Source organism: Diceros bicornis, chromosome 31, assembly GCF_020826845.1.
Source record: "Diceros bicornis minor isolate mBicDic1 chromosome 31, mDicBic1.mat.cur, whole genome shotgun sequence".
NCBI classification, from domain to species: domain Eukaryota; kingdom Metazoa; phylum Chordata; class Mammalia; order Perissodactyla; family Rhinocerotidae; genus Diceros; species Diceros bicornis.
The window spans coordinates 12,546,912-12,568,061 of NC_080770.1; the positions used below are offsets into that span (position 1 = coordinate 12,546,912).

General features: G+C 55.3%; 2 protein-coding genes across 2 annotated transcripts; one reads left to right on the plus strand and one right to left on the minus strand.

Annotated features, from left to right (window-relative positions):
* Positions 1–8,160: 8,160 nt before the first annotated feature.
* Positions 8,161–11,696, plus strand: PTGDR2 (prostaglandin D2 receptor 2). Its single transcript, XM_058526753.1, has 2 exons — positions 8,161–8,242; positions 10,489–11,696. The coding sequence occupies exon 2, from the start codon at positions 10,497–10,499 to the stop codon at positions 11,694–11,696; it is 1,200 nt and encodes a 399-aa protein (XP_058382736.1). The 5' UTR covers positions 8,161–8,242; positions 10,489–10,496.
* Positions 11,589–19,691, minus strand: CCDC86 (coiled-coil domain containing 86). Its single transcript, XM_058526754.1, has 4 exons — positions 18,960–19,691; positions 16,226–16,355; positions 14,291–14,365; positions 11,589–14,116 (listed from the first exon to the last, which is right to left on the minus strand). The coding sequence occupies exons 1-4, from the start codon at positions 19,619–19,621 to the stop codon at positions 13,997–13,999; spliced, it is 987 nt and encodes a 328-aa protein (XP_058382737.1). The 5' UTR covers positions 19,622–19,691; the 3' UTR covers positions 11,589–13,996.
* Positions 19,692–21,150: the final 1,459 nt, after the last annotated feature.

Here is a 21,150-nt window from a genome sequence, read left to right on the forward strand (position 1 = left end):
TGGTGATGATTTCCTGCTTGGCGACGAATAACTTTCACTGTGACTAGAATTGAGATGGGGGATGCTGGCGGGGTGGCCCTGGGGGGCGGGCAGGTTGAGGCAGGAACCCGGCAGTGGGGGGGGGCTGTGGAAGTGTTTCTGGAGGAAAGGGTGCCTGAGCAGAAGTGTGAGGAGCTGTGCATGCAGGGGTGGTGGGGATATTGTGCTGAGGCAGAGGGAATCTAGGTGGAGAAAGGCATAGAAAGGGCTGGAAACTGTGGACTTCAAGCTGGCTGGGGTTGCCGGAGAGGGAAGAGCTGGGTGGGGACAGGGAGGAGATGCAGCTAGAGGGCGGGAGAGGCTGGTGAGGTCAATTTTTCCTGAGGGACAAGGGGGGTTTTAAACATTTTATTTTGAAATAGTTTCAGACTTATTGGAAAGAATTTCCATACATCCTTCACCCAGGTTCCTCAAATATTAACTGTTGTTAAAAACAGGACAACAGGCCCAAAATGGAGTTGCTTATGCTAAGCCCCACATCACCAAAACAAGACTTAATTTACAGTTTCAGCTCTCCCAGCCATGGAATCGTACACCAGTCCGTCAGGAGTCTCCTGATAGCACTAGTTAGGGCATCGGCCTGAGAGACCCCTGCCGTCCCCTAAAGGAAAGTGACCGTGCCATAACCAACCCGCTTTTTGCCTAGTGTATCTCCTTGTTCCAGCTCCCTTCTGCCTATAAAAGTCTTTCCTTCCCTACAGCTTCTCGGAGCTCCTTTCCATCTGCTGGACAGGATGCTGCCTATTTATGAATTGTAGAATAAAGCCAATAAGATTGTAAATATTTACTCAGTTGAATTTTGTTTGTTAACATGTTTTTGCATTTGTTTTAGCTCTGTGTCTCTCTCTCTGTACACACACACACACACATACACGCACATACTTTCTTCTCTACCATTTGAGGGCTGGCTGCAGACATGAGTGATTCCCCCTTTACCCCTGGACACTACAGCGTGTATTTACTAAAAAACAAGTAACCACAGTAAAATGATCAAAATCAGGAAATTAACATTGGTATAATACAATTGTCTACAAACCTTATGCGATTCACCAGTTCTCCTAAGGATGACTTTTATAGCCAAGGGTAAAGTTTTTTTTTTCCTAGTCCAGGATCCAGTCCAAGATCAGGATTCTGTTTCTGCAGCCTCCTCCCATCTGGGACGGTCCCTCTATCAGTCTTTGTCTTTCACACCCTTGACATATTTGAGGAGTGCAGGCCAATTTGCAGAATGGCCCTTATTTGGGTTGTCTGGTGCTTCCTTCTGCTCAGACCCAGAGGTATGCATCTCTGGCAGTGTGTTTGTTTGCTAGGGCTGCCATAACAAAATACCATAGACTGGCTGCCTTAAACAACATAAATCGAATTTCTCACAGTTCTGGAGGATGGAAGTCCAAGATCAAGGTGTCAGCAGGTCTGGTTTCTTCTCAGGCCTCTCTCCCTGGCTTGCAGATGGCCACCTTCTCACTGTGTCCTCACATGGTCTTCCACATGCACACACATGCCTAGTGTCTCTTTGTGTGTCCAAATTTCCTCTCATAAGGACACCTGTCAGATTGGATTAGGGCCCATGCTAATGGCCTCATTTTAACTTAACCCCTTTAAAGGCCCTGTTTCCAAATACAGTCACATTCTGACATACTGGGGGTTAGAGCTTCAACATATGAGTGGGGGAGGGGACACAGTTCAATCCATAACCGGCAGGAATACCCCAGAAGTGATGCTGTGTCCTTCTCGGTGAATTCTATCTGGAGGCTCATCATCCTGGTTTGTTCTCTGACTGCTGATATAACCTATAACCTGATCACTTGGGTAAGACGGGGTCGCCAGTTTCCTCCACTGTGAAGTTACCACATTTCTCTCTGCAACAGTAAGTATCTTAAGCACAGATACTTGAGACTATGTAATTATCCTGCCCCTCAGCAAACATGTACCCACTGGTGCGGAGGTTCTCCAACTCCCTCATTCCTTCTATGTTTATTTGCTTTCTGTTGTAGCAGAGCGCTTTCCCTGAGGAGGGGTTTTAGGTGGAAGAGACAGCAGCAGCCAGAGATACTGAGAGACCTGGATTCTATCCTGTGTTCACTGCTCAGGAGCAAAGGGACCTTCCCCATCTGTAAGATGGGGATGAGAATGGTTACGGTGGGGATGGAATTAGGTAACACACAGAACGGTGTTTCCTAACTGAGCACGGACCTTACCTGTGAGGAGAGCGTCTGCCAAGGTTCTGGAAAAGCAGGGGAAGAGCAGGGAAGCTTCCTCATGGCCAAGGGCAGCAGGATGCCTTTGAGAACAGTGGCGTCACACTGTCCTGGAGAGGGTGAGCCCTGAGCCCTCGGTTATGATTCCACATTCTTGCAAAGACTCACGGATGTCAGAGCTCCTCAGCCTGGGAAGGATCCCAGCTCCTCTGTCCCCACTGGGGACCCTGGAAAAGTCACCTGCTCGGTGGCTCGACTTCCTCATATGTATAATGGGGTTAATAACAGTAACTAACAGGTCGGGTTGCTGTAAGGATTAAATACCCCGTCTATAGCACTGAGAACAGAGTCCGCACGTGGCAATCATTTGAAAACGATAGTGATGAAAACCACCATTATTTTGAGTGATGAAGGAGAGAGGGCCAGATCAGAGCGACTTGAAATCTTGGCTTCCCACTCGGCCACTTTCTAAACGCCCATTTGTTCATCTCTTTCCTACCTTTTTAAATCTCGTTTTTATTTTTTAAAATTGGGCTTCAATTTCTTAATCTGTAAAATGGGATTAAGAATGAGCTTAACCTAACTGGGGAGCTGTGAGATTTCAGTGCTCAGAAAGTGTGAGTTCTCCACCCTGTCTCTTCTGCTAATAGAAGCGAGGGACAGAGGGAGGGTGCCAGGGTTCGAGGAAGGGGCCTTTTCAGGCTGGAGAGACAAGGGTGGTTGTGAGGATTAAATTAGCTAAGACATGTGAAGTGCTTAGCCTGGTGTCTGGCACATAGCAAGTACCCCATAAATGTTGGCAATTACTATTTGTAGTGGGCTGAGTGGTGGCCTCTCAAAAGATATGTCCACGTCATAACTCCCGGAAACTGTGATGTAATCTTATTTGGAAAAAGGGGCTTTGCAGATGTCATTGAGTTAATGAGCTCAGAATGAGATCGTCCTGGATTATCTGGGTGGGTCCTAAATTCAAAGACAAGCGTCCTTGTGCGAGACACACAGGGAGAGGAGGAGAAGGCCATGTGAAGGGGGAGGCAGAGACTGGAGTGACACAGCCCCAAGCCAAGGAATGCCTGGAGTAGCCTGAAGCCAGAAGAGGCAAGAGGGCATCCGCCCCTAGAGACTTTAGAGGGCATGCTGCCCTGCTAAGACCTAGATTTCAGACTGCTGGCCTCCAGAATTATGAGAGAATGCATTTCTGCTATTCTAAGCCGTTAAGTTTGTGGTACTCTGTTATGGCTGCCCTAGGACACTAATATGCTCTTTTTGTTTTTGCAAGGATTAACTGGCATATGCGTGGGCCTGAGCGAGTTATTAGTTAATAACAGTAGAAAGTTATCAGTCTCCAAGGTTGTGCCCTCTGCAGGCGAAAACAGAGCCAGAGAGAACGGCACCAGGCCATGGGTAACAACGGATCCAGAACGGGTCACCGTGAGGAACTGGGGGATCTTGGTGGATCCAGTCTCCGATACTGGAGATTTATTCTGTTTAGCAAACATTCATTGGGACCCCTCCCACAAGTCAGGCCCTCTGCTTGGCTTTGGTGATGAGGAGATGAAATAGAAACAGTTTCTGTCCGCAAGTTGCTCATCAGGAAGGTGGGGAGCAGTTGTGAGAAAAAGTTACCATTGAGGGGAAAGGTGGCCATATATAAAGTGAGGCAGAGATGTGGGAGGGAGGGTCTGTCTGAGAGGATCAGCCAATGTTTCCCAGATGAGGCAACCTCTGGCCAGGGTTTTGAAGGATGAATAGGAGTTCACCAAGAAGTCAAGAGAAGAAATAGTATTCTAGAGCAGGAAGCAAACAGCGCGCGCAAGGGCACAGCAATCGTACGTGTGTATGGGGTGGGGGAGGCCGTAATAAATGGTGACTGATGATAGGATGTGATTAGGGAGTGGCAGAAATGAAGGTGGAGGCATGGGCGCGGCTGGATCACTGAGAGGCTTCTTGGCCGTGTGAGGAGTTAGGCCTCCTTCTGTGGGTGACAGTGGCACTAGGGAGCTCAACACGGGCCTCCAACAAGGTTCTGTCACGCTGCTCCTCCCCTGCGTGTGGGCAACTCCAGGGCCTCCCCAGTAAGGATTCCAGGGCAGTTCTCACCACTTCCTGCCATGCTTCTCGCTTCCTGTTTGACTTCTTTAAAGAGGCCAGAAAGGAACATGAAAACCCGCTTCCTAAGGCAGGGCCAGAGGGAGACAGCTGGGGAGAAATCCATGGCTGGGGGCCGCGTTGGCCCGTTCTCTTGACTGTCCGTTAAACCCACCTGATGGCACGAGCATCCTCTTGGGAGCCCAGAGACCCTGATGACGTCAGACAGGGGTCCTGCAGGATGAGTAGGGGAGGGGAAAAGGCATTCCAGGCAGCAGCAACAGCATGTGCAAAGGCACTGACGTGCGTAGGGGAAATGGGGTAGGGGTGCAGGGACAGGTGGACCCGAGAGGCTTTCAATGCCCCTTTGGCAGTCTGGACAGCTCCCACGGGCAGCAGAGAACCAGCAGAGGTCTGCCTGGCTTGGATTTGTCTCCTTCTGTGTGGGGTGGGGTGAGGTTGATACAGAGATGGACCCAACTTTGGCTCTTTCTGGCTGTGACATCAAGTTCCCAGCCACGGAGAAAGTTGTGCTTCAGGGACTAGGGCCTGCGTCCTGGGGGAAGTGCGTCTTTCTCGATCCTGGGGGTCACAGGGCAGGGCGGGGCTGGGACTGAAGACTCACTCTTCCCTCTACCCCCGCAGCCTCTCATCCCAGTGCTCAGAGAAGCCAGGCTGAGGCGCCTCTGTGGGTACCCATCCCCGCCCCCCTTCAGGTCAGGACGCCAGCTTCCCTGGGCCCCTCTCTCTCTTTCCTTAATCTGGAACCCCTCCTGGCAGGCTCTGGCTGCACTGGCAGCTGGAACAAAGCCTATCTCCCTTTCCTCTGCTCCCCCACATTCTGTCTGGCAAGGCCCAGCCCCACTGAGGTCCTCACATCAGCATCGTCACAGACAACAACAACGAGAAATAATAATAACAGCGGCTGGCTCCTGCGTCCTCACTCTGTACCAGGCTCCAAGCTGAGCCCTTTGCTTACTATCTCCTCTGACTCTCAGAGCAGGGAGGGGAGACACTCGCCGAGGCCCCTCAGCTAAAAGCCTCTGCACTCTCCCAGGACCCAGCTGCTGCTCCCTGCTCCCAGCACACCAGACCCAAGGACCCAGAATTCTCCATCCCAGTGGAACCAGCACATCGGCATCCTCTGGGGAACTTAGAGATGCAAATGCCCAGGCTGTGCCCCTGAACTGCCAGATCGGACTTGGGGATGGGGCCCAGCAATCAGCGTTTTTTAACAAGCCCTCCAGGAGGTTCTGATGCGCCCTCAAGTTGGGAATTGCTGGTCTATACCATTTTGGCCTTGGTCACCCATCTCTGGACTCTGAGCTCCGGGAGGGCCCATCTGACAGTCTTGGTGTTCTCCTGGCTGCAGCACCTGCCCGCCACTGCAGAGGCCTCCACAACGTTCTCTGATTGGATTTTCTCCTTCTTCGACTCAGCCTGAGCTGGTATCTCCTGGTCAAGGGAGGCTTCTGTCCCCTGCTTCCAGCCAGTAGACCCCTGCCCTGGGCCCCCACTGCTCCCATCTGTCTACTCATGAGACTCTTCTTCTTGGAGAGCCTGGTGCTGGCTCTCGGTTCCTGAAACCCGGGGGCTGAGGCACACGCTCCCCGCGCAGACTCCTTCCTGCCCCTGGCGTCCTCCACGTGGAGACTGTGGGGCTCACTCTCGGAGTACGTGCAGGGAGACTGTTTCCACCGTGGGAGTGCAGCCGGGGTGATAGTGGGGGGGCCACAAGAACACCCCTGCCTCCTTCTTTAGAAAAATGCCTTCCGGCCCTACTCATCTGGAGTCCTTTTACTGTTTGTTTTAGTAACAGTTCATAAGTTCTTCTCGGGGGAGGCTTGGGAGATGAGCCACCACAGTGGTTACAGGACAGGAAACAAGGATGGGGGAAGGGTCAGAGGAGTGAGCGTTTCAGGTGAGAAGCACCTTAGCAGGGCTGCCCTGAGAGGCTGTGCAGGATGTTCACTGCACAAGGGTACTGGGCAGAGAGGGCAAGGGAGGGCTGTGCCTCGTCCCAAGCCTGATGCCCTGATGCTAAGACGGGTCTATAGGAGAGCAGGGGAGATTCTTGCTTGGCCCGAAGAGCAGTGTATGCACCAACTCCTGCACTTTGAGGCAGGGACTGTGCAGACGGAGTAACTTTAACAATTCATATTTTACTGCTGTGGAGTTACTGCCCAGGGTCATATAGTTAGGGAGTGGCAGTGCCGGAGCCCAAGGCTGGCAGTCTGCCCCAGAGTCCCTGGGCTTATCCACCCAGGGTATACGGCCTGCATGGCCTTAGAGGATGCCCATGGGTCAGCAGGTCGAGTGTGTGTGTTGTGGGGGATGAAGGAAATTTCCCTGAAGTGGAATGGTAACATCCCCCTATTTTCTAGGGAGGGCTGCAGGCAATGGTCCTTGGAAGACCAAGCCCCCCTGACCCAGAGGAGAGGAGGCATTTCCTAGTGCTAATGGTTTGCATAGTCAAGGTTCTTACTGAAATGCACGCCACCTTGGGCCACAGGGAGAAATATCATCTCCCACCCCACCACGGTCATGACATTTTATTCATTTTCTGCTCAGGATTGCAGTCTCTCTGCAAGTGTATCAAGCCGGATACACTTTAGGCACTGTCTTAAGCTTGTGCCTAAACAGAAGATTCCTGTAGAGTCAGTCCCATGGGGGGTGCCCTGGCCCTCATATGGGGTACTGAGTTCTTTGATGTTTTCTTAAGTATCTGCTCAGTGCTGGGACATTGAGATTGAAGGACGGTCCCTGATGCCGAGAAGCTGGGTCAGTAAAGGGGAGTCAGCACTCGGGGAACCATCAAATGCAGACTTACACAGTTCAATCATCTCATCCCAGGGCTCGGAGCTCACTTTAAATAAAAGCTGTGTGCCCTAGCGCTACAGCCAAAACCCATTTCTCCCCCAGAGGGGAAAGACGCTGATTTTTTGTGTGTGTGTGTGTGTGAGGAAGACCAGACCTGAGCTAACATCTGATGCTAATCCTCCTCTTTTTTTTTGCTGAGGAAGACTGGCCCTGGGCTAACATCCGTGCCCATCTTCCTCTACTTTATATGGGATGCCACCACAGCATGGCTTAACAAGCGGTGCATTGGTGTGTGCCCAGGATCTGAACCGGCGAACCCCGGACTGCCGCAGCGGAGCGCACGCACTTAACTGCCTGCGCCACTGAGCTGGCCCTGACGCTGATTTTTATAAGAACCTACTGTGTGCTGGGCACTTTGTCAATGGGAGCACTTCATTGCCACAGCCTGCGAGGCAGACCCTGTTGTTCTGTTCACAGATGGCCAAACCAGGGCCCAGCAAGGGGAGCGGCTGCAGGGGTCGCTTGGGCAGTCAGGCCCCCCCAGCTCTTCCCACTGCCCACCCTGCCTTCCTGGTCGTGGAGCCCTCGGGACCCTCATGGACAGGCCCCCACAAGACCCAGGTACCTCAAAGCGGTTTCTTTGCTGAGAATTGTGGGGTCCGGAGAGGGCAGCCCAGGACAGTGGACAGATGGACAAGACGTCTTCTTCCTCCTGCACTTCTGCTACACCCCGTCACTCTCAAAAGCACTCCCATACACATTCCTATTTCCTCACCTGCATTTGTTCTGACCTCCGGCTTCTGCGATGTCTCCTTTGTAAAGAGAGAGGGGGGACGCAGAGGCTGCCAGCAGTTATGTCCCCTGCCCATTGATGGAGATTACTGTTACTTGAACACCAGTGTGACAGCTCACAGTCTACTGTTCCCGCCTCCCTCCACCCCACCCCACCTCTGAACACACACACTCTGGGGCTGACAGCTATTTCCTCTCTCAGCCTCACTCCCTGCCTCCACCCGCCCGCCCAGTGCCTCTTGTCTGGCTGCTGCCGGGAGCTGACCACCTTCAGGGCTGGAATCCTGTGCTCCCTCTGTGCCCAGGTAAGGGGGTGTTGGCCCAGGGGCTGGACAGCCTTAGTGCTCTCTCTGGACCCAGGAGAGAAGGCACAGTTTTACCAGGAGAGAGGGCTGTTCACGGCTAGGATGGCAGAGGGTAGGGTTTACCAAAGACTGGAGTGGACTCGCTGCTCAGAGAAGAGCAGGACTACACTTTCTTAGGCGTTGACTGGATGCCAGGCACGGCGTTAAATCATTCGCGCTCTTTCCAGATTCACAGGCAGTCTGGGTGGGAGGATTACATGAGCAGTCTTGGTAACCGGCCCCAGTCCACCCAGCCAGGAAGTCGAGGAGCTGGGATTCAAACCCAGGTCTCTGACTCTAGAAGTTTACGTTCTCTGCCTGTAGCCCCCTGCAGAAATGGGACCCTAGCGGCTGGGCTCTCTGAGAATCCTGGGAGGCTGGGGGACGACTCCACGCAGCCAGAAGGTCCAATCTGGATGGGTCCTAGGCTGCAGCAGGACTGTGCTCTTTGAGCATCCCCATGGTACTCGGACAAGCAACTGCTGGACTGAGGGAATGTCACAGGGCAGAGAGGGGATGGCACTTGTCTGTCTACTGGGAGTGGAGTCCCAGCTCCACCACTGTAGCTGGGGAATGTTGGGCAAGTACTGTGCTTCTCTGAACCTCAGCTTCCTCTTCTGAAAAATGGGGTCTCATAGGGTCACTGTGAGAGGAATTGCTCTGCAAACTCTAAAGTTTAGGAAGGATGAGCATTCTCAGGGAGCACAGGTCCAACTGCTCCCCACCCACCTACTCACAGATCCCCAGCTCCAAGGGGCTCGTCTGCCAGGGAAATTCTAGTTTGATGTCCCGGGACCTTACCCTACAAAGGGCCATGGTCCCTGGAGAAGGGTGTGGATTTTTCTCATCCTGGCTAACAGTGTTTGCCCTGGAAAGACAAACACTGAAGACTGTCTTCCCCAAACCTTTCCTTCTCTTCTTCCGTCATTGTCTCTTGCTCAGAGCAGGGAGAGAGGAAAGAGAACAGGCTGAGCGCTAGACTGTTGCTCCTCCACAGGTCTGTGTTGTTTGGCTGGCTTTGCGTATGTAATTTAAACACTCGAGTCTCAGTTTCCTCACCTGTAAAATGGGACGGAGAGAAGTACTAGCACTTTCTCCTAGAGCCGTGAGGAAGACAGCACCTATGGAGAGGACCTACCACAGTACCTGGCGTGTCAGAGGAGGGGGAGCTCTGTCCCCACCTCTGCTACCCGTCCCCTATCTCCTGCCATCAGCCTTCCACCCCACCCCCATCAGCCCTCGAGGATCTCCACCAGCTTCACGTCAGACGGTTGGTCGCGGGTTCTTGATGAGGCTGTGGGCGTGCACATCTGGGGTGTCTGCACACCTGCCAGGGCTGGCTGCTCCAGCACTTGCCTGAGTAGTTGCTCAATAAATACCTGTTGAGTGAGTGCGCGAGTGCGTGAATAAACGAATGAACGGGCTGGGTTTCCTGGGGCCGGCAGAGGAGCTGTGGCTGCCCCTGGGCAGAGGAGAGGTCTTTGGCCTCAATCTGGCAGTTCCTCCTGCCCCGCTCTCTCCCAGCTCTTATCTTATTTCCTCCCCAACTATCAGGGGAGGGGCTGGCTCCACTCTTCGCAATCAACACACCCAAACAGCCACCACCGTGGGAGCAAAGGGCCAAGTGGAGAATCTGCAGAGAGCCAAGGTCTGGGAGTGCTGGGGGTGGGGAAGGGTGGCAATCCTTAAAGGCACAGACTCCTCCTTTCATTCTCATCCCCCAGGCCAACTGAACCCTCCTGCCCTTTAGGTGGGGCCTCGTGCATGCCCCAGCACTCGGAGGAGGACCGGGGACAGCAGTCCTGCATGCCTGACCATGTTCCTATTTCTCTGTGTGATCTTACCGCGTCTGCTTAATTATAATCACAATGACACTGATGTGCTCACTGTGCACCAGGCTCTGTTCTAAATGCTTCTATATAACTCATTTGACTCTCCCAACAACCCTATGAGCTAGGTCCTGTTAGCACTGACATCCATGTTACAGAGGAGGAAACAGGCTCGGGAAGGTTAGATGGCTTGCCCAAGGTTGCACAGTGAGCAGGTGGAGCTGGGATGTTATTCCCCCACCTCACTGTCTTTGCTCAATTTCCCTGATCTCCAGGGGCCTCCTCTGTAACATTCGTGGGTCAGATTCGCATCTTCTGGAGAGGGTCCCCTGTTGCCCCTGCACTGCCCACCTCAGGGCCTCCTTCTCTCCACCACAGAGCTCGCCATGTCGGCCAATGTCTCGATGAAGCCTCTCTGCCCCATCCTGGAGCAGATGAGCCGCCTCCAAAGCCACAGCAACTCCAGCATCCGCTATATTGACTACGCATCTGTGGTGCTGCACGGGCTGGCCTCGCTGCTGGGCCTCCTGGAGAATGGACTCATCCTCTTCGTGGTGGGCTGCCGCATGCGACAGACTGTGGTCACCACCTGGGTGCTGAACCTGGCGCTCTCCGACCTGCTGGCCTCCGCCTCCCTGCCCTTCTTCACCTATTTCCTGGCCGTGGGCCACTCCTGGGAGCTGGGCACCACCTTCTGCAAACTGCACTCCTCCATCTTCTTCCTCAACATGTTCGCCAGCGGCTTCCTGCTCAGCGCCATCAGCCTGGACCGCTGCCTGCAGGTGGTGCGGCCCGTGTGGGCGCAGAACCACCGCACTGTGGCCGCGGCCCATAAGGTCTGCCTGGTGCTCTGGGCCCTGGCCGTGCTCAACACCGTGCCCTACTTCGTGTTCCGGGACACCATCCCGCGCCTGGACGGGCGCATCATGTGCTACTACAACGTGCTGATCCTAAACCCCGGGCCTGACCGCGACGCCACGTGCAACTCGCGCCAGGCGGCCCTGGCCGTCAGCAAGTTCCTGCTGGCCTTCCTGGTGCCCCTGGCCATCATCGCCTCGAGCCACGCGGCCGTGAGCATACAGCTGCGCCACCGCGGCCGCCGGCGGCCCGGCCGCTTCGTGCGCCTGGTGGCGGCCGTGGTGGCGGCCTTCGCGCTCTGCTGGGGGCCCTACCACGTCTTCAGCCTGCTGGAGGCGCGGGCGCACGGCGACAAGGCGCTGCGGCCGCTCGTGTGGCGCGGGCTGCCCTTCGTCAGCAGCCTGGCCTTCTTCAACAGCGTGGTCAACCCGCTGCTCTACGTGTTCACCTGCCCCGACGTGCTGCACAAGCTGCGGCGCTCGCTGCGCAGCGTGCTGGAGAGCGTGCTGGTGGACGAGAGTGAGCTCGGCGGCCTGGGCAGCAGCAGCCGCCGCCGCCGCACCTCCTCCACCGCCAACTCCGCCTCCTCCGTGCCGCTCGCCGGCCGCGGTTTGTCTCCGGCCCGGTCCGCGCGCCTGCTTGGCTGGCTGCGGGGAAGCCGCGCTACGTCCCCGCAGAGGGGCCAGGCCCGCTCCCAGGACAAGAGGGGCCCCCTGAACCGGGCCTGAGCACCACCTGCAGTTAGAAGCGCGGGCCCGGAATCGCCATGCTCCCCGGAAGGCCAGGGCTGGGCAGCCGCCAAACGCCAACGCATCCCGAGGGGGCCATCATTAAAATGTAGATATCTTGGCTCCAGCCTCGGAGATCTTGGTCCAAGGTCAGGACCCGGGAATCTGCATTTTAAAGCGGCCCTGCATGATTCCGGGAATGAATTCTTTTCAGAATCAAAGTGAGTTAAAGCAGTGCTTCTCAAACTTTTTACTGTGTGTGAGTCACCTAGGAATCCTGTTAAAGTGCAGGCTGATTCAGCAGGCTGGGGCAGGGGTGCTGAGCCTGCGTTTCTAACAAGCTCCCAGGAGGCGATGTCAGTGCTGCTGGTCTGTGGACCACACTTGGAGTAACACAGGGTTAAAATCATAAGATTCTCAAACCAGGGTAGTGGACTCCCCAAGGTACGCAGGATGCGTCTCTCTGGAGCTCAATTGTGCCAGATGATTGGGGGGGGGGTGCTATATTTTTACATTGAACCAGTGATGTGTTTTTGGAGTCAAGTGAGAGAGGAAAGGTTTGGGAAGCACCATCCAGTCTAATCTCTTCGCTTTAGCTACTCAGCCAATATTTATAGAGCAGACTGCTTTATCCCACAACCTTGAGGGGCAGGTTCTGTTAGCCCCAGTTTTTACTGATGAACAAACTGAGGTACAGGGAAAATAAGTAACTTGCCCAAAGTTTCACGGCTAGTGACCAGCAGGGTCTGCATGCTACCTTCCAAGCATTATGTGCTCAACTATTTAGTAAGTGAAAGAACACCCCAACATACCTAAGGTACTTAAGATAGTAGCTGCCTCGGAGCCCCCATCTCTACCCTTCTGAGTTGGCATTGCCCAAAGTGTTTACAATGTGGAAAAAGCAAGGGGTGCCATGGTCAGATGTTTGGGAAACCTGGGCTACTCAAACTGCAGTGAGCATCTTCACTGAAGGTCTTCTCGTTCATTAGTATGTGAATGCGCACGGCAGCCTCCAAGACCACAGCATGTGACATTTCCTAGCTAATTTGCCACCTGTGCAGGCCTGGACTTCAGGGGGATGCCCTCTGGCCAATGCTGGTAATCCCAAGATCTGTGCAGCGCCCACCTCCTGACCACACAGGGGCTGGGCAGCTATCACTCCCAATTTGTAGATGTGGGGGTAACTTGTATCTGTCACAGCACTTCCACTGTACCTTGTCTGTTTCCTCTCAAAGACTGCTGTCTTGAGCTCTGCATCCCAGGCCTGGTGCAGAGTTGGTGCCAGTAAACATGTGGTGGATGAAACGATAGTGGGAGAGCCGGTGGAGAAACTCGTTTGGGATCTTGTTCCAGTGCTCCTGTGCCACCCCAGGCCGGGCTGGCTAGCTTACTGTTTACTCCCAGTGCCAGGCAGCGCCTGGCCCACGGCAAGTGCTCAGCAAACTGAACAGCAGACATACAGCTGGCTGAACAGATGTCCCTCCGTAACACCTCGCCCACATTCCCTCCCACTCCTCTGCTTGACTCAGGGCACTTTTCTGACATACAATATATTTTACTACTTCACTGTATTTTCTCCATCAGAATCAAAGCTCCTTGAGGGCAGGGACTTCTGTCTGATTCCCTGGTAGCTAGATTTGTGCCTGTACAGAGCAGGCATTCAATAAATATTTTTGTTGTAGACTGGCTGGCACAAGTCAATCAGATCTTTGGGGTTTCTGCAGAGTGTGGTACAGGAAAGAGGGAGCTGGAAAGAAACTGCTCCCTGCAACCTCCTCATGTTACTCTTTCCCTGTTGAAAAGTTGGGCAAGGCTGGATTCAGTTTGCTGGGTGATGGGGTCAGTAGGATGCGGAGGTACCCAAAGCAGCCTTTGGGAAGGTGTACAGGGAGCTGGACTCCTGACTGCTGGCTCCTGGCCTGGGCTGGACCAGGACCTTGAGATAGAACATACACATTTTGGCAAGTCACCCTTCAGTCACCAGCTCTCTGAGGAACCAGAAGAATTTACTCTTCTTGGTTTGAAGGCACTTGGAGGAGGAGGGGCAAAGGGGGCGGGTGGGGGCACGGCTGAACCTCTTCCCTCCCCCAGTCTCTGCCAGGTCCCAGGCTCCCTCTGGGCCCGTCCCACAAAGCCCTGCCCAAGAGCCTCAAAAGCTCAGAGCCCATCTCAAGTAGGGTCCCCGTTTTGGGGCCACAGAGCTGGAGTGCCGGGTCCAGCAGAGGTGTGTGACCAATGGCCCGAGAGGTGCCGTGTCTGACGTGGTGGTTGGCCACAGAAGGCCTCGGGCTGTCCAGGGCTCAGACCTTGGCTGCTGGCCGCTGGGGTGGCTGCTTCTGGAGCAAGGCCAGGGTGTCCCGCTTCTCGATGGAGCGCAGCTGCTTCTTCTTCGCCCGCTTGAGCTTGGCGGGGTTTCGGATCTGGGAGTGATGGGAGGGGAAACATTAGCGTGGCTGGAGTTTCCACCCGGTGCCCCGGGGAAAGGGAGGGGCCTGGGATCGCAGCATGAGAGTTGGGGCCGTGAGGCAGGGGTGCCGAGGCATCTTGAACGCAATACCCACCCTGGGGGGATCCCCACGCAAAGCAACACTCACCACTTGGACCACCTCTGCCTTCCGCTCATTCTCCAGGCGGCGTTTCAGGTTCTCAGCCCGGCGCTGTTTCTTCTCCTGGAACACACAGGCGAAGAGGATTTGAGTCTGGGAGCCCAGGTGGCCCTGGTCTCTTGGGCCCTGGAGGCAAGAGCTGGCAGAATTCCCAGGGAGGAGGGGAAAAGGCCCTCTTATCAGGCTCCAGGTTGTTCCTGGTGGTGTGTGGATGGAAGGCCAGCAAGGAGCAATCTCTGCGCCCATGGGACGGAGGCCCACCGTGGTGGGGAGTTCCTGACTCCACCTGAGAAGGTGGGCACCTGGTCAGGCAGCTGAGGACAGGGGCTTAGACAGGAGGACTGGGGGGGCGGGTAAGACATGGTGGCTCCCCACCTGGAAACTCAGACACATGCAGACAGCAGCCCCTCACACCACCCCCTCACCAACTGCCAGGGGAGAAGGGGTGGGCTGGTTTCCTCATTCCCACCCTCTCAACAGCCCTCTTGGAGTCTCCCTCTCTCCCCGAGTCCATGTGCCCCTAGAATGTGAGGCCAGGGGTGAGTGCAGGCTCCTGAGGCTCGCCCAGGCACGGGGCTGGGAAGTGGGGAGGCTGCAGAGAAGCGCCTCCAAGCTATCTGGTCCCGGTTTGAATCCTGACTCCGCTACTTCCTAAACGGGTGACTTTGGCCAAGCTGTTTAACCTCTCTGTGCCCCAGCCTCCATCTTTAAAGTGCAGATGATCTCATAAGGTTGTTTTGAGGAACAAGTGAATGAATACAAGTACAGGGCTTGGAACAGCACCTGACCCACTGGGACCACTTAGAGGTTGAGTCTAGATGGAGTGTCTTTTGGGACTGGAAGCCCAGTGCTGTCTGGCTATGCTGACTGCCGTGCTTGGTGGGGCCAGGGCAGGGGTGCAGCTCTGAGGCTGCTGCGTGGTCAGGGGCTTCTCTTGGCTTTAGCAACTCAGGGTAGCAGGGGTGGCCTGGGCCCCTGGGGAGAAAGGAGAAGCGAGACTTAAGCTCCCATAGTCAGGGGAAGAGCTGGGCTAGGGGCTGGGCAGGGGCACCTCTGAGGGGGACGGTGACAAGAAGGCTCTCTCTTGCCCAAGAGGGACCCAGGGCCACAAAGGAAGTGAGATAAGGCCTCAGCGCACGGCAGTGGCCACACCATCTGCAGGGCCTCGGCCACAGCTGAGCTGGGGCGACTCAAAGCTGGGGACAGATGACCAAATGACTAGCCCACTGTCCTCCAGTGTCCAGGCTGGGGGCAAGGTGTGTGACTCCCCCTGTGCCCCTGGGATCACTAGGTGAGTGACCTCCCACTGATAACCCTGGTCCCGGTGCGGTGCTTGCTGACCAATGCCTCTGCCTTGCTTTCTCTGTGTGCTGCCTGAGGGGGCTCCCTGGACACTGAAGAGGTTGGGCGTGAACCTCTAACGGGGCATTTCTGGCCCTGGGCTGAGCGTCCCGGAGAGAACTGGAGGAAAGTGTGGGCTGTCCATTTCGCTGACGGTGGTAGCCCCTTCTTGGAGAAGGATGGCGATAACACTGGGATGTGGCTTTCCAATCTGTCAGCCTTCCCATCTGTGCAGGTCCCAGGGATGGGACCTTTAAGCCCATCTCACTGAGAGCTCCTGTCACCAGTGAGGGGTGCTGGGGGCTTCTTCCTGGGCCTCCTCCCCGTCCTTGAGCCTCTCACAGAGCCGCAGGCTCAACTGGATGTTCCACTGGGCTTCCCCGCCACTGCAGTCCCAGACTGCACTTCTGCTTCTGCCCAGGCTCCCTGCCTCCCTGGGGCCCTCAGGCTTGAGGATGGCTCTTGGCCAAGTCAGCCTCCCCCGGGCACGTGTGTGAGCCTCCCACCTCCCAGGCCTGCTACAGCAGACACCCGTTCTGCCCGCCTGAGCTCCCGCCTCAGCGTGGCTGGCCGGCTCCTCACCTGCCGACGTCTCTCCTTCTCCTCCTCCAGGTGCCGGGCAAAGTCCTTGGCCAGCTTCCTCTCCTGCCGTTCCTTCATCTTCCGCTGCCAGGATGTGCGCAGGGGCTTGTCCTGAACCATCTGGGAGAATCTGGATGGGGAAAGCGGGTGCTCGCAGAGTCCGTGGGACGTACCCATGCCCCCTCTCCTCTCAGCTCTGGGCCTTCTCCCCGAAACCCAGTCAGAATCACCTCCCCACCTGCCTGCTTGCTGGGCAGTCGATCCTCCAGGTCTGCAGAAACTCAGGGCAGAAAGGGCTCCGACCACAATGGCTGCCATTTCTTAAGCCCTGGTTATGTGCCTCTGAGGTTGGGACTCTTGTCCTCTCCATTACACAGAGGAGCAAACCAAGGCTTAGAGGGGTTAAGTCATTGCCCAAGGTCACCTTGTGAGCAGGAGTCAGGACTTGAATCTCTGTGACCACAGAGTCCAGGCACACGGCCTCTGCTGTAAAGTTCTGCTGCTTCTGCCAAGTGCAGTTGCCCTGGGCATGAACACCTCTGGAGATGGGGCTCCCTGCCTACGGAGGTGGCCCGTTCCATTTCAGAACAGCGTGAATGGTCACAGTTCTCTGTGATGAATCAGGGGAGGGTGTGAAAATAGAGTAGGCATTCGGGGATATTAGGGAAGCCTTGACTTTCTTAAGAGTGACAGTGACACTATAGTCATAGGGGAAGCGAGACTATCTGTGTAAGAATGCATCCCACAAGGATTTATGGGTGGAATGACATATTTAGGATGTGCTGTAAAATATTCCAGGAAAAAAAAAAAAAAGAAGAAAAAAGTGTCGAGGAGCAAGATGACGCTACACGAGTAAAATGTTGAGAACTGGTAAAGCTGGTGATGAGGACATGGGGGGTTCATGAAACCATGCTCTCCCCTTTTCTGTAAGGTCTTTCTCCTGGAACGATTTGAAGCCTGTTCAGGTGTCCCACGGGCCTTTTCTCCTTAGCAGATCCTCTCATAGTGGCCTCTCCACCTCCCCCACCAATTTCTTGACTTCTGAGAGCTCCTGTTCATCCATGTCCATTATATTGTGCCCCAAACTGCCAGAGTAGGTCAGCCAGTCCCACCCCAGCCTCTGAAGGCTGTTGCGCGCAGGGCACAGCCCCCTCCTGTCTATGGAGGAGAGTCTTCTGGGCCGTTTTCCCCGCTTCTTGCTCCACAGGAGTCTAGCACACACAGCCCGGACCCTGACCCCAGACCCGTCCATGTTCAGCCTGACTCTGCCCGCCCCCTTCTCCGACTCTGCCTGCCTCTGACCCCAGCACACCACCCCCTGCTCCTTCTCCCCCTCTCCAAGAGCTCGCTGCTGAAACCTGGTCTTCTGAGCACAGAAGAATTTTCCTACCCCAAACTGGGGTATGACAACCCAGAAGGGACAAGGCAGTGGGGACCTGGGCACACACCGCACTACAGGTCACATCCTGCATCTTTCTAGAGCAGTGCTGCTGAGCAGAACTTTCTGTAATGGGGGAAATGCTCTATATCTACGCCGTCCAATAAGGTAGCCACTCCTCACACTGGCTGTTGAGCACCTGAAATGTGGCTGGCGTGACCGAGGAAAAGAATTTTGAACTTTATTTAATTTTCATCAGTTTAAATTGAAATAGCCACATGTGGCTGACAGCTAAAATATTGGGGCAGTTCCATGGCATCAGTCTTACCTGGAGACCCAGCTGCTCTGGGTCTCAGCACCTTCCCGTGTTCAATGGAGACGAGAATCATGCCCATTCCAAAGGGTGGTGGGAAGATTAATCTAGACAAGACTCAAGAAGCACTTAGGACAGAGCTCTGCACACGGTAGGTGCTCAATAAAGGCCACCCTTCAGAGAAGGCAGACAGCACACCCATGCAGCACTGTGCAGAAGGTGGCATTTGGCATGAGCATGGAAGGTGGGGCTGCAGCTTCCCAGCCGGGACCGCCTCCCTCCATATCCCCCCTTTGCTGGGCCACTTTTTGCAACACGAGCTGCCTTCGCCACCTCTGGACTCACTCACCACCCACCGAAGCTGCTTCCTCAAAGATCCCAAACATAATTCCATGGCCCTTTGGCCCTTAGCCACAAGGCCTGCCTGCAGCTCTGAAGGTGTTTTAATTCTCCTGCAGGCTCTCTGCTTTCACCCCTGCCCTCCCACAGTCTGTTCACCCCCGGTTCCTCTGCAGAGCCTCAGTTTCCTCATATGTAAACTGAGGAAAATCCTAACACCTGCTGCCCCATAGGGCTGATATGCGGCTTCAATGCGTGCTGGTCCCTCTGTCTGAAAGGCCCTTCCCGGGGCCAATCCTTACTAAACTCTTACTAAAGTGTCCTATATACTCAGCGCTCAGGAATACTTTTTATCACAAATGCAAATAACTGTAACAGATAACAGTGGGTGAAGACCGCACTGCTTTTTATCAAGTACTGCCTGGCTTACTTGCTTCTGCCTCCCTCTCTAGAGAGAGGGCAGGCCAGGGGAAATGTCTGTTGAATGAATACACAAAGGAGATGCTACAGGAGAGGTCCACAGGGAACCTGAGGAGGAAAAGCATCACAGAAATAACCTTTGAGGGCCTGGTCTCACCTTCCCTGGGTCCCAGGCATTTTACCACCTTCTGATTATAATGACCTGTTTGTGTCCAACTCCCTCTCCAACCCAGGGGCTGTCTCCAGGTCGCACCCCAGCCCTGCCCAGCTGTTCCCCACTTCACCTCTTCTTGGAGCGGTCCTTCCACACCCGCCCCGACTTGGGCTTTCCCTTCGGGATCAGGGGAACCTCATTCTCCTCCTTCAACTTCTTGGACGCTGGGGCCCGGGCTGGAGAACCTTTTCGCTTCTTTGGCCCGAGGCCGTCTCTCCCCGGCTCCCCGGCCGCAGGTGGCTTGCTCGGCTCGCGCTGACCCCGGGGGAAGCCAGGTGACGGGGGTGTCAGCTCCTGTAGCGGCGGCGAGGGCTCCGGACCCGGCGCTGGCTGACCGGGGTAAGGCTCTGAAGATCCTGGGCCCGGCTGCAGCTGATGTCGGGGGGACCCCGGGGCCAGCTCCTCCTTCCTCTGGGCCAACTCCGAGTCCGGTTCTTCTTGGCCCTGGGAGCACTTTGGCGACTCCCCACTTGGCTTTCGCTGTAGTCGGGGGGATTCTGGACTCGAATCCGGCTGTCTTGGGGGCGACACCAGGCCTGGATCTTGCTGACGCCGGGGGGACCCCAGGCCAGGTGGCCGCACACTCCGAGGAGAGCCGGGCTCCCTCGTTTCCTCTGGGTTCGACTCGAACTCCACAAGGGCCCGTCTCGCCCGCAACACTGAAGTGGGACTCTCGGGGGACTCGGGTTTTAGGCCTTCCAGCCGCCGGCTGCGTCTCAGCGGGGTATCCATGCCCCAGCCAGCAAGTTCCCAAACCCGAGCCCACGTGCACCCTCTGGGACAACCGGCGCCGGCGTATGACGTCAGGAGCCGCCACGTCTGTGCTGGGCACGAGGAGCTGTTGCCTGGGAGGCCATGTTGGTGACGGGCGGAGAGGCGGGGTTGGCGGCCCGAAGGGGCTGGGCTTACTAGGCGCATGCGCAAAGCGCTTGGGCGCATTCCTTTGATTGATGAGCAAGTCTTAGCTTGAAATCCGCGCTTGGCCTATCTGCAAACACAGGCTCTCAGGGAAAACACAGTGTGCAGGCAGAGAAGGGAAGGGGGACCCATTTCCGGGAGAGAAAAAGATTGGAAAAAGATCCAGGGAGCCCGTAGGCAAGGCTGGATGGAAACTTTGCTCCCATCGCCTGTGCAGTTGGGCTGGGATCCCACCCTCTTTGGGACTCAGTTTTTTCATCTGTAATATGGGTGATTTGCATTAGTTTAGTGTATCTAAAATGATTCTGCTGCCAGAGTGAATGTTACTTGGCGGATCCTGGAGATGGGAAATCACTTAAGTCTTGCATTATATAAGTTTGCACATCCTTTTCTTCTCCCATTCTGTGCCTAAGTATCAAGTCTATGGCTCTCCCTTTGCAACATTTTCAGCATTGATGCCTGAAGTTGAGGTACCCGTAAGATGCACCCCTTTTGTTCTGTGGCACACCTGGGCCCTCAGCCATGCTGCATACCCTCTCAGGTCCCCCTTCTGCCCCATTTCTAGACACAGGGATTGGATTGTCTCTGAGCTTCCTTTCAGCCAAGGCAGCCGTCTTTGCCCCAGTGTGTGAACCTGCCTCCTCCCCTCCTTTGCGTGAGACCCAGGAGCGGGCTTTGAGTCACTCACAGCACGAGACTTTCTTAGGAAGAGCATCTTGGAAGTTGCCCAACTACATCCAGCTCTTCTCCAGTGTTATTTTTGGGCATTGGCCCTCAGGGATCTAAGGTCCCTGTCTGGCTGTCTCAGTGGCTTCTTTTAGAAACCTTTGTTTCTTCAGCTGAGTGGTTGTGGGAGGGCCTGGGAAGTTGTCCACGGGTGATCAGGGGGCAGAGGAGGACGGCCAGGGCCTGGTTGCTGAGCACAACCTCCAGCTGCTGAGTCACTCTGCCGACAGTGGAGCAGGAGTAAGTGTCAAATGAGGTCCTGCGTGTCTTTTTTTTTTTTTTTGTGGGGAAGATCAGCCCTGAGCTAACATCCGTGCTAATCCTCCTCATTTTACTGAGGAGGACCGCCTCTGAGCTAACATCTGTTGCCAATCCTCCTCCTTTTTTTTCTTCCCCCTCAAAGCCCCAGTAGATAGTTGTACGTCATAGTTGCACATCCTTCTAGTTGCTGTATGTGGGACGCGGCCTCAGCATGGCCGGAGAAGCGGTGCGTCGCTGCGCGCCCGGATCCGAACCCGGGCCGCCAGTAGCGGAGCGCGCGCAGTTAACCACTAAGCCACGGGGCCGGCCCGGTCCTGCTTGTCTTGATTGCTGATCAAGGAGGGGGCAAAACCAGA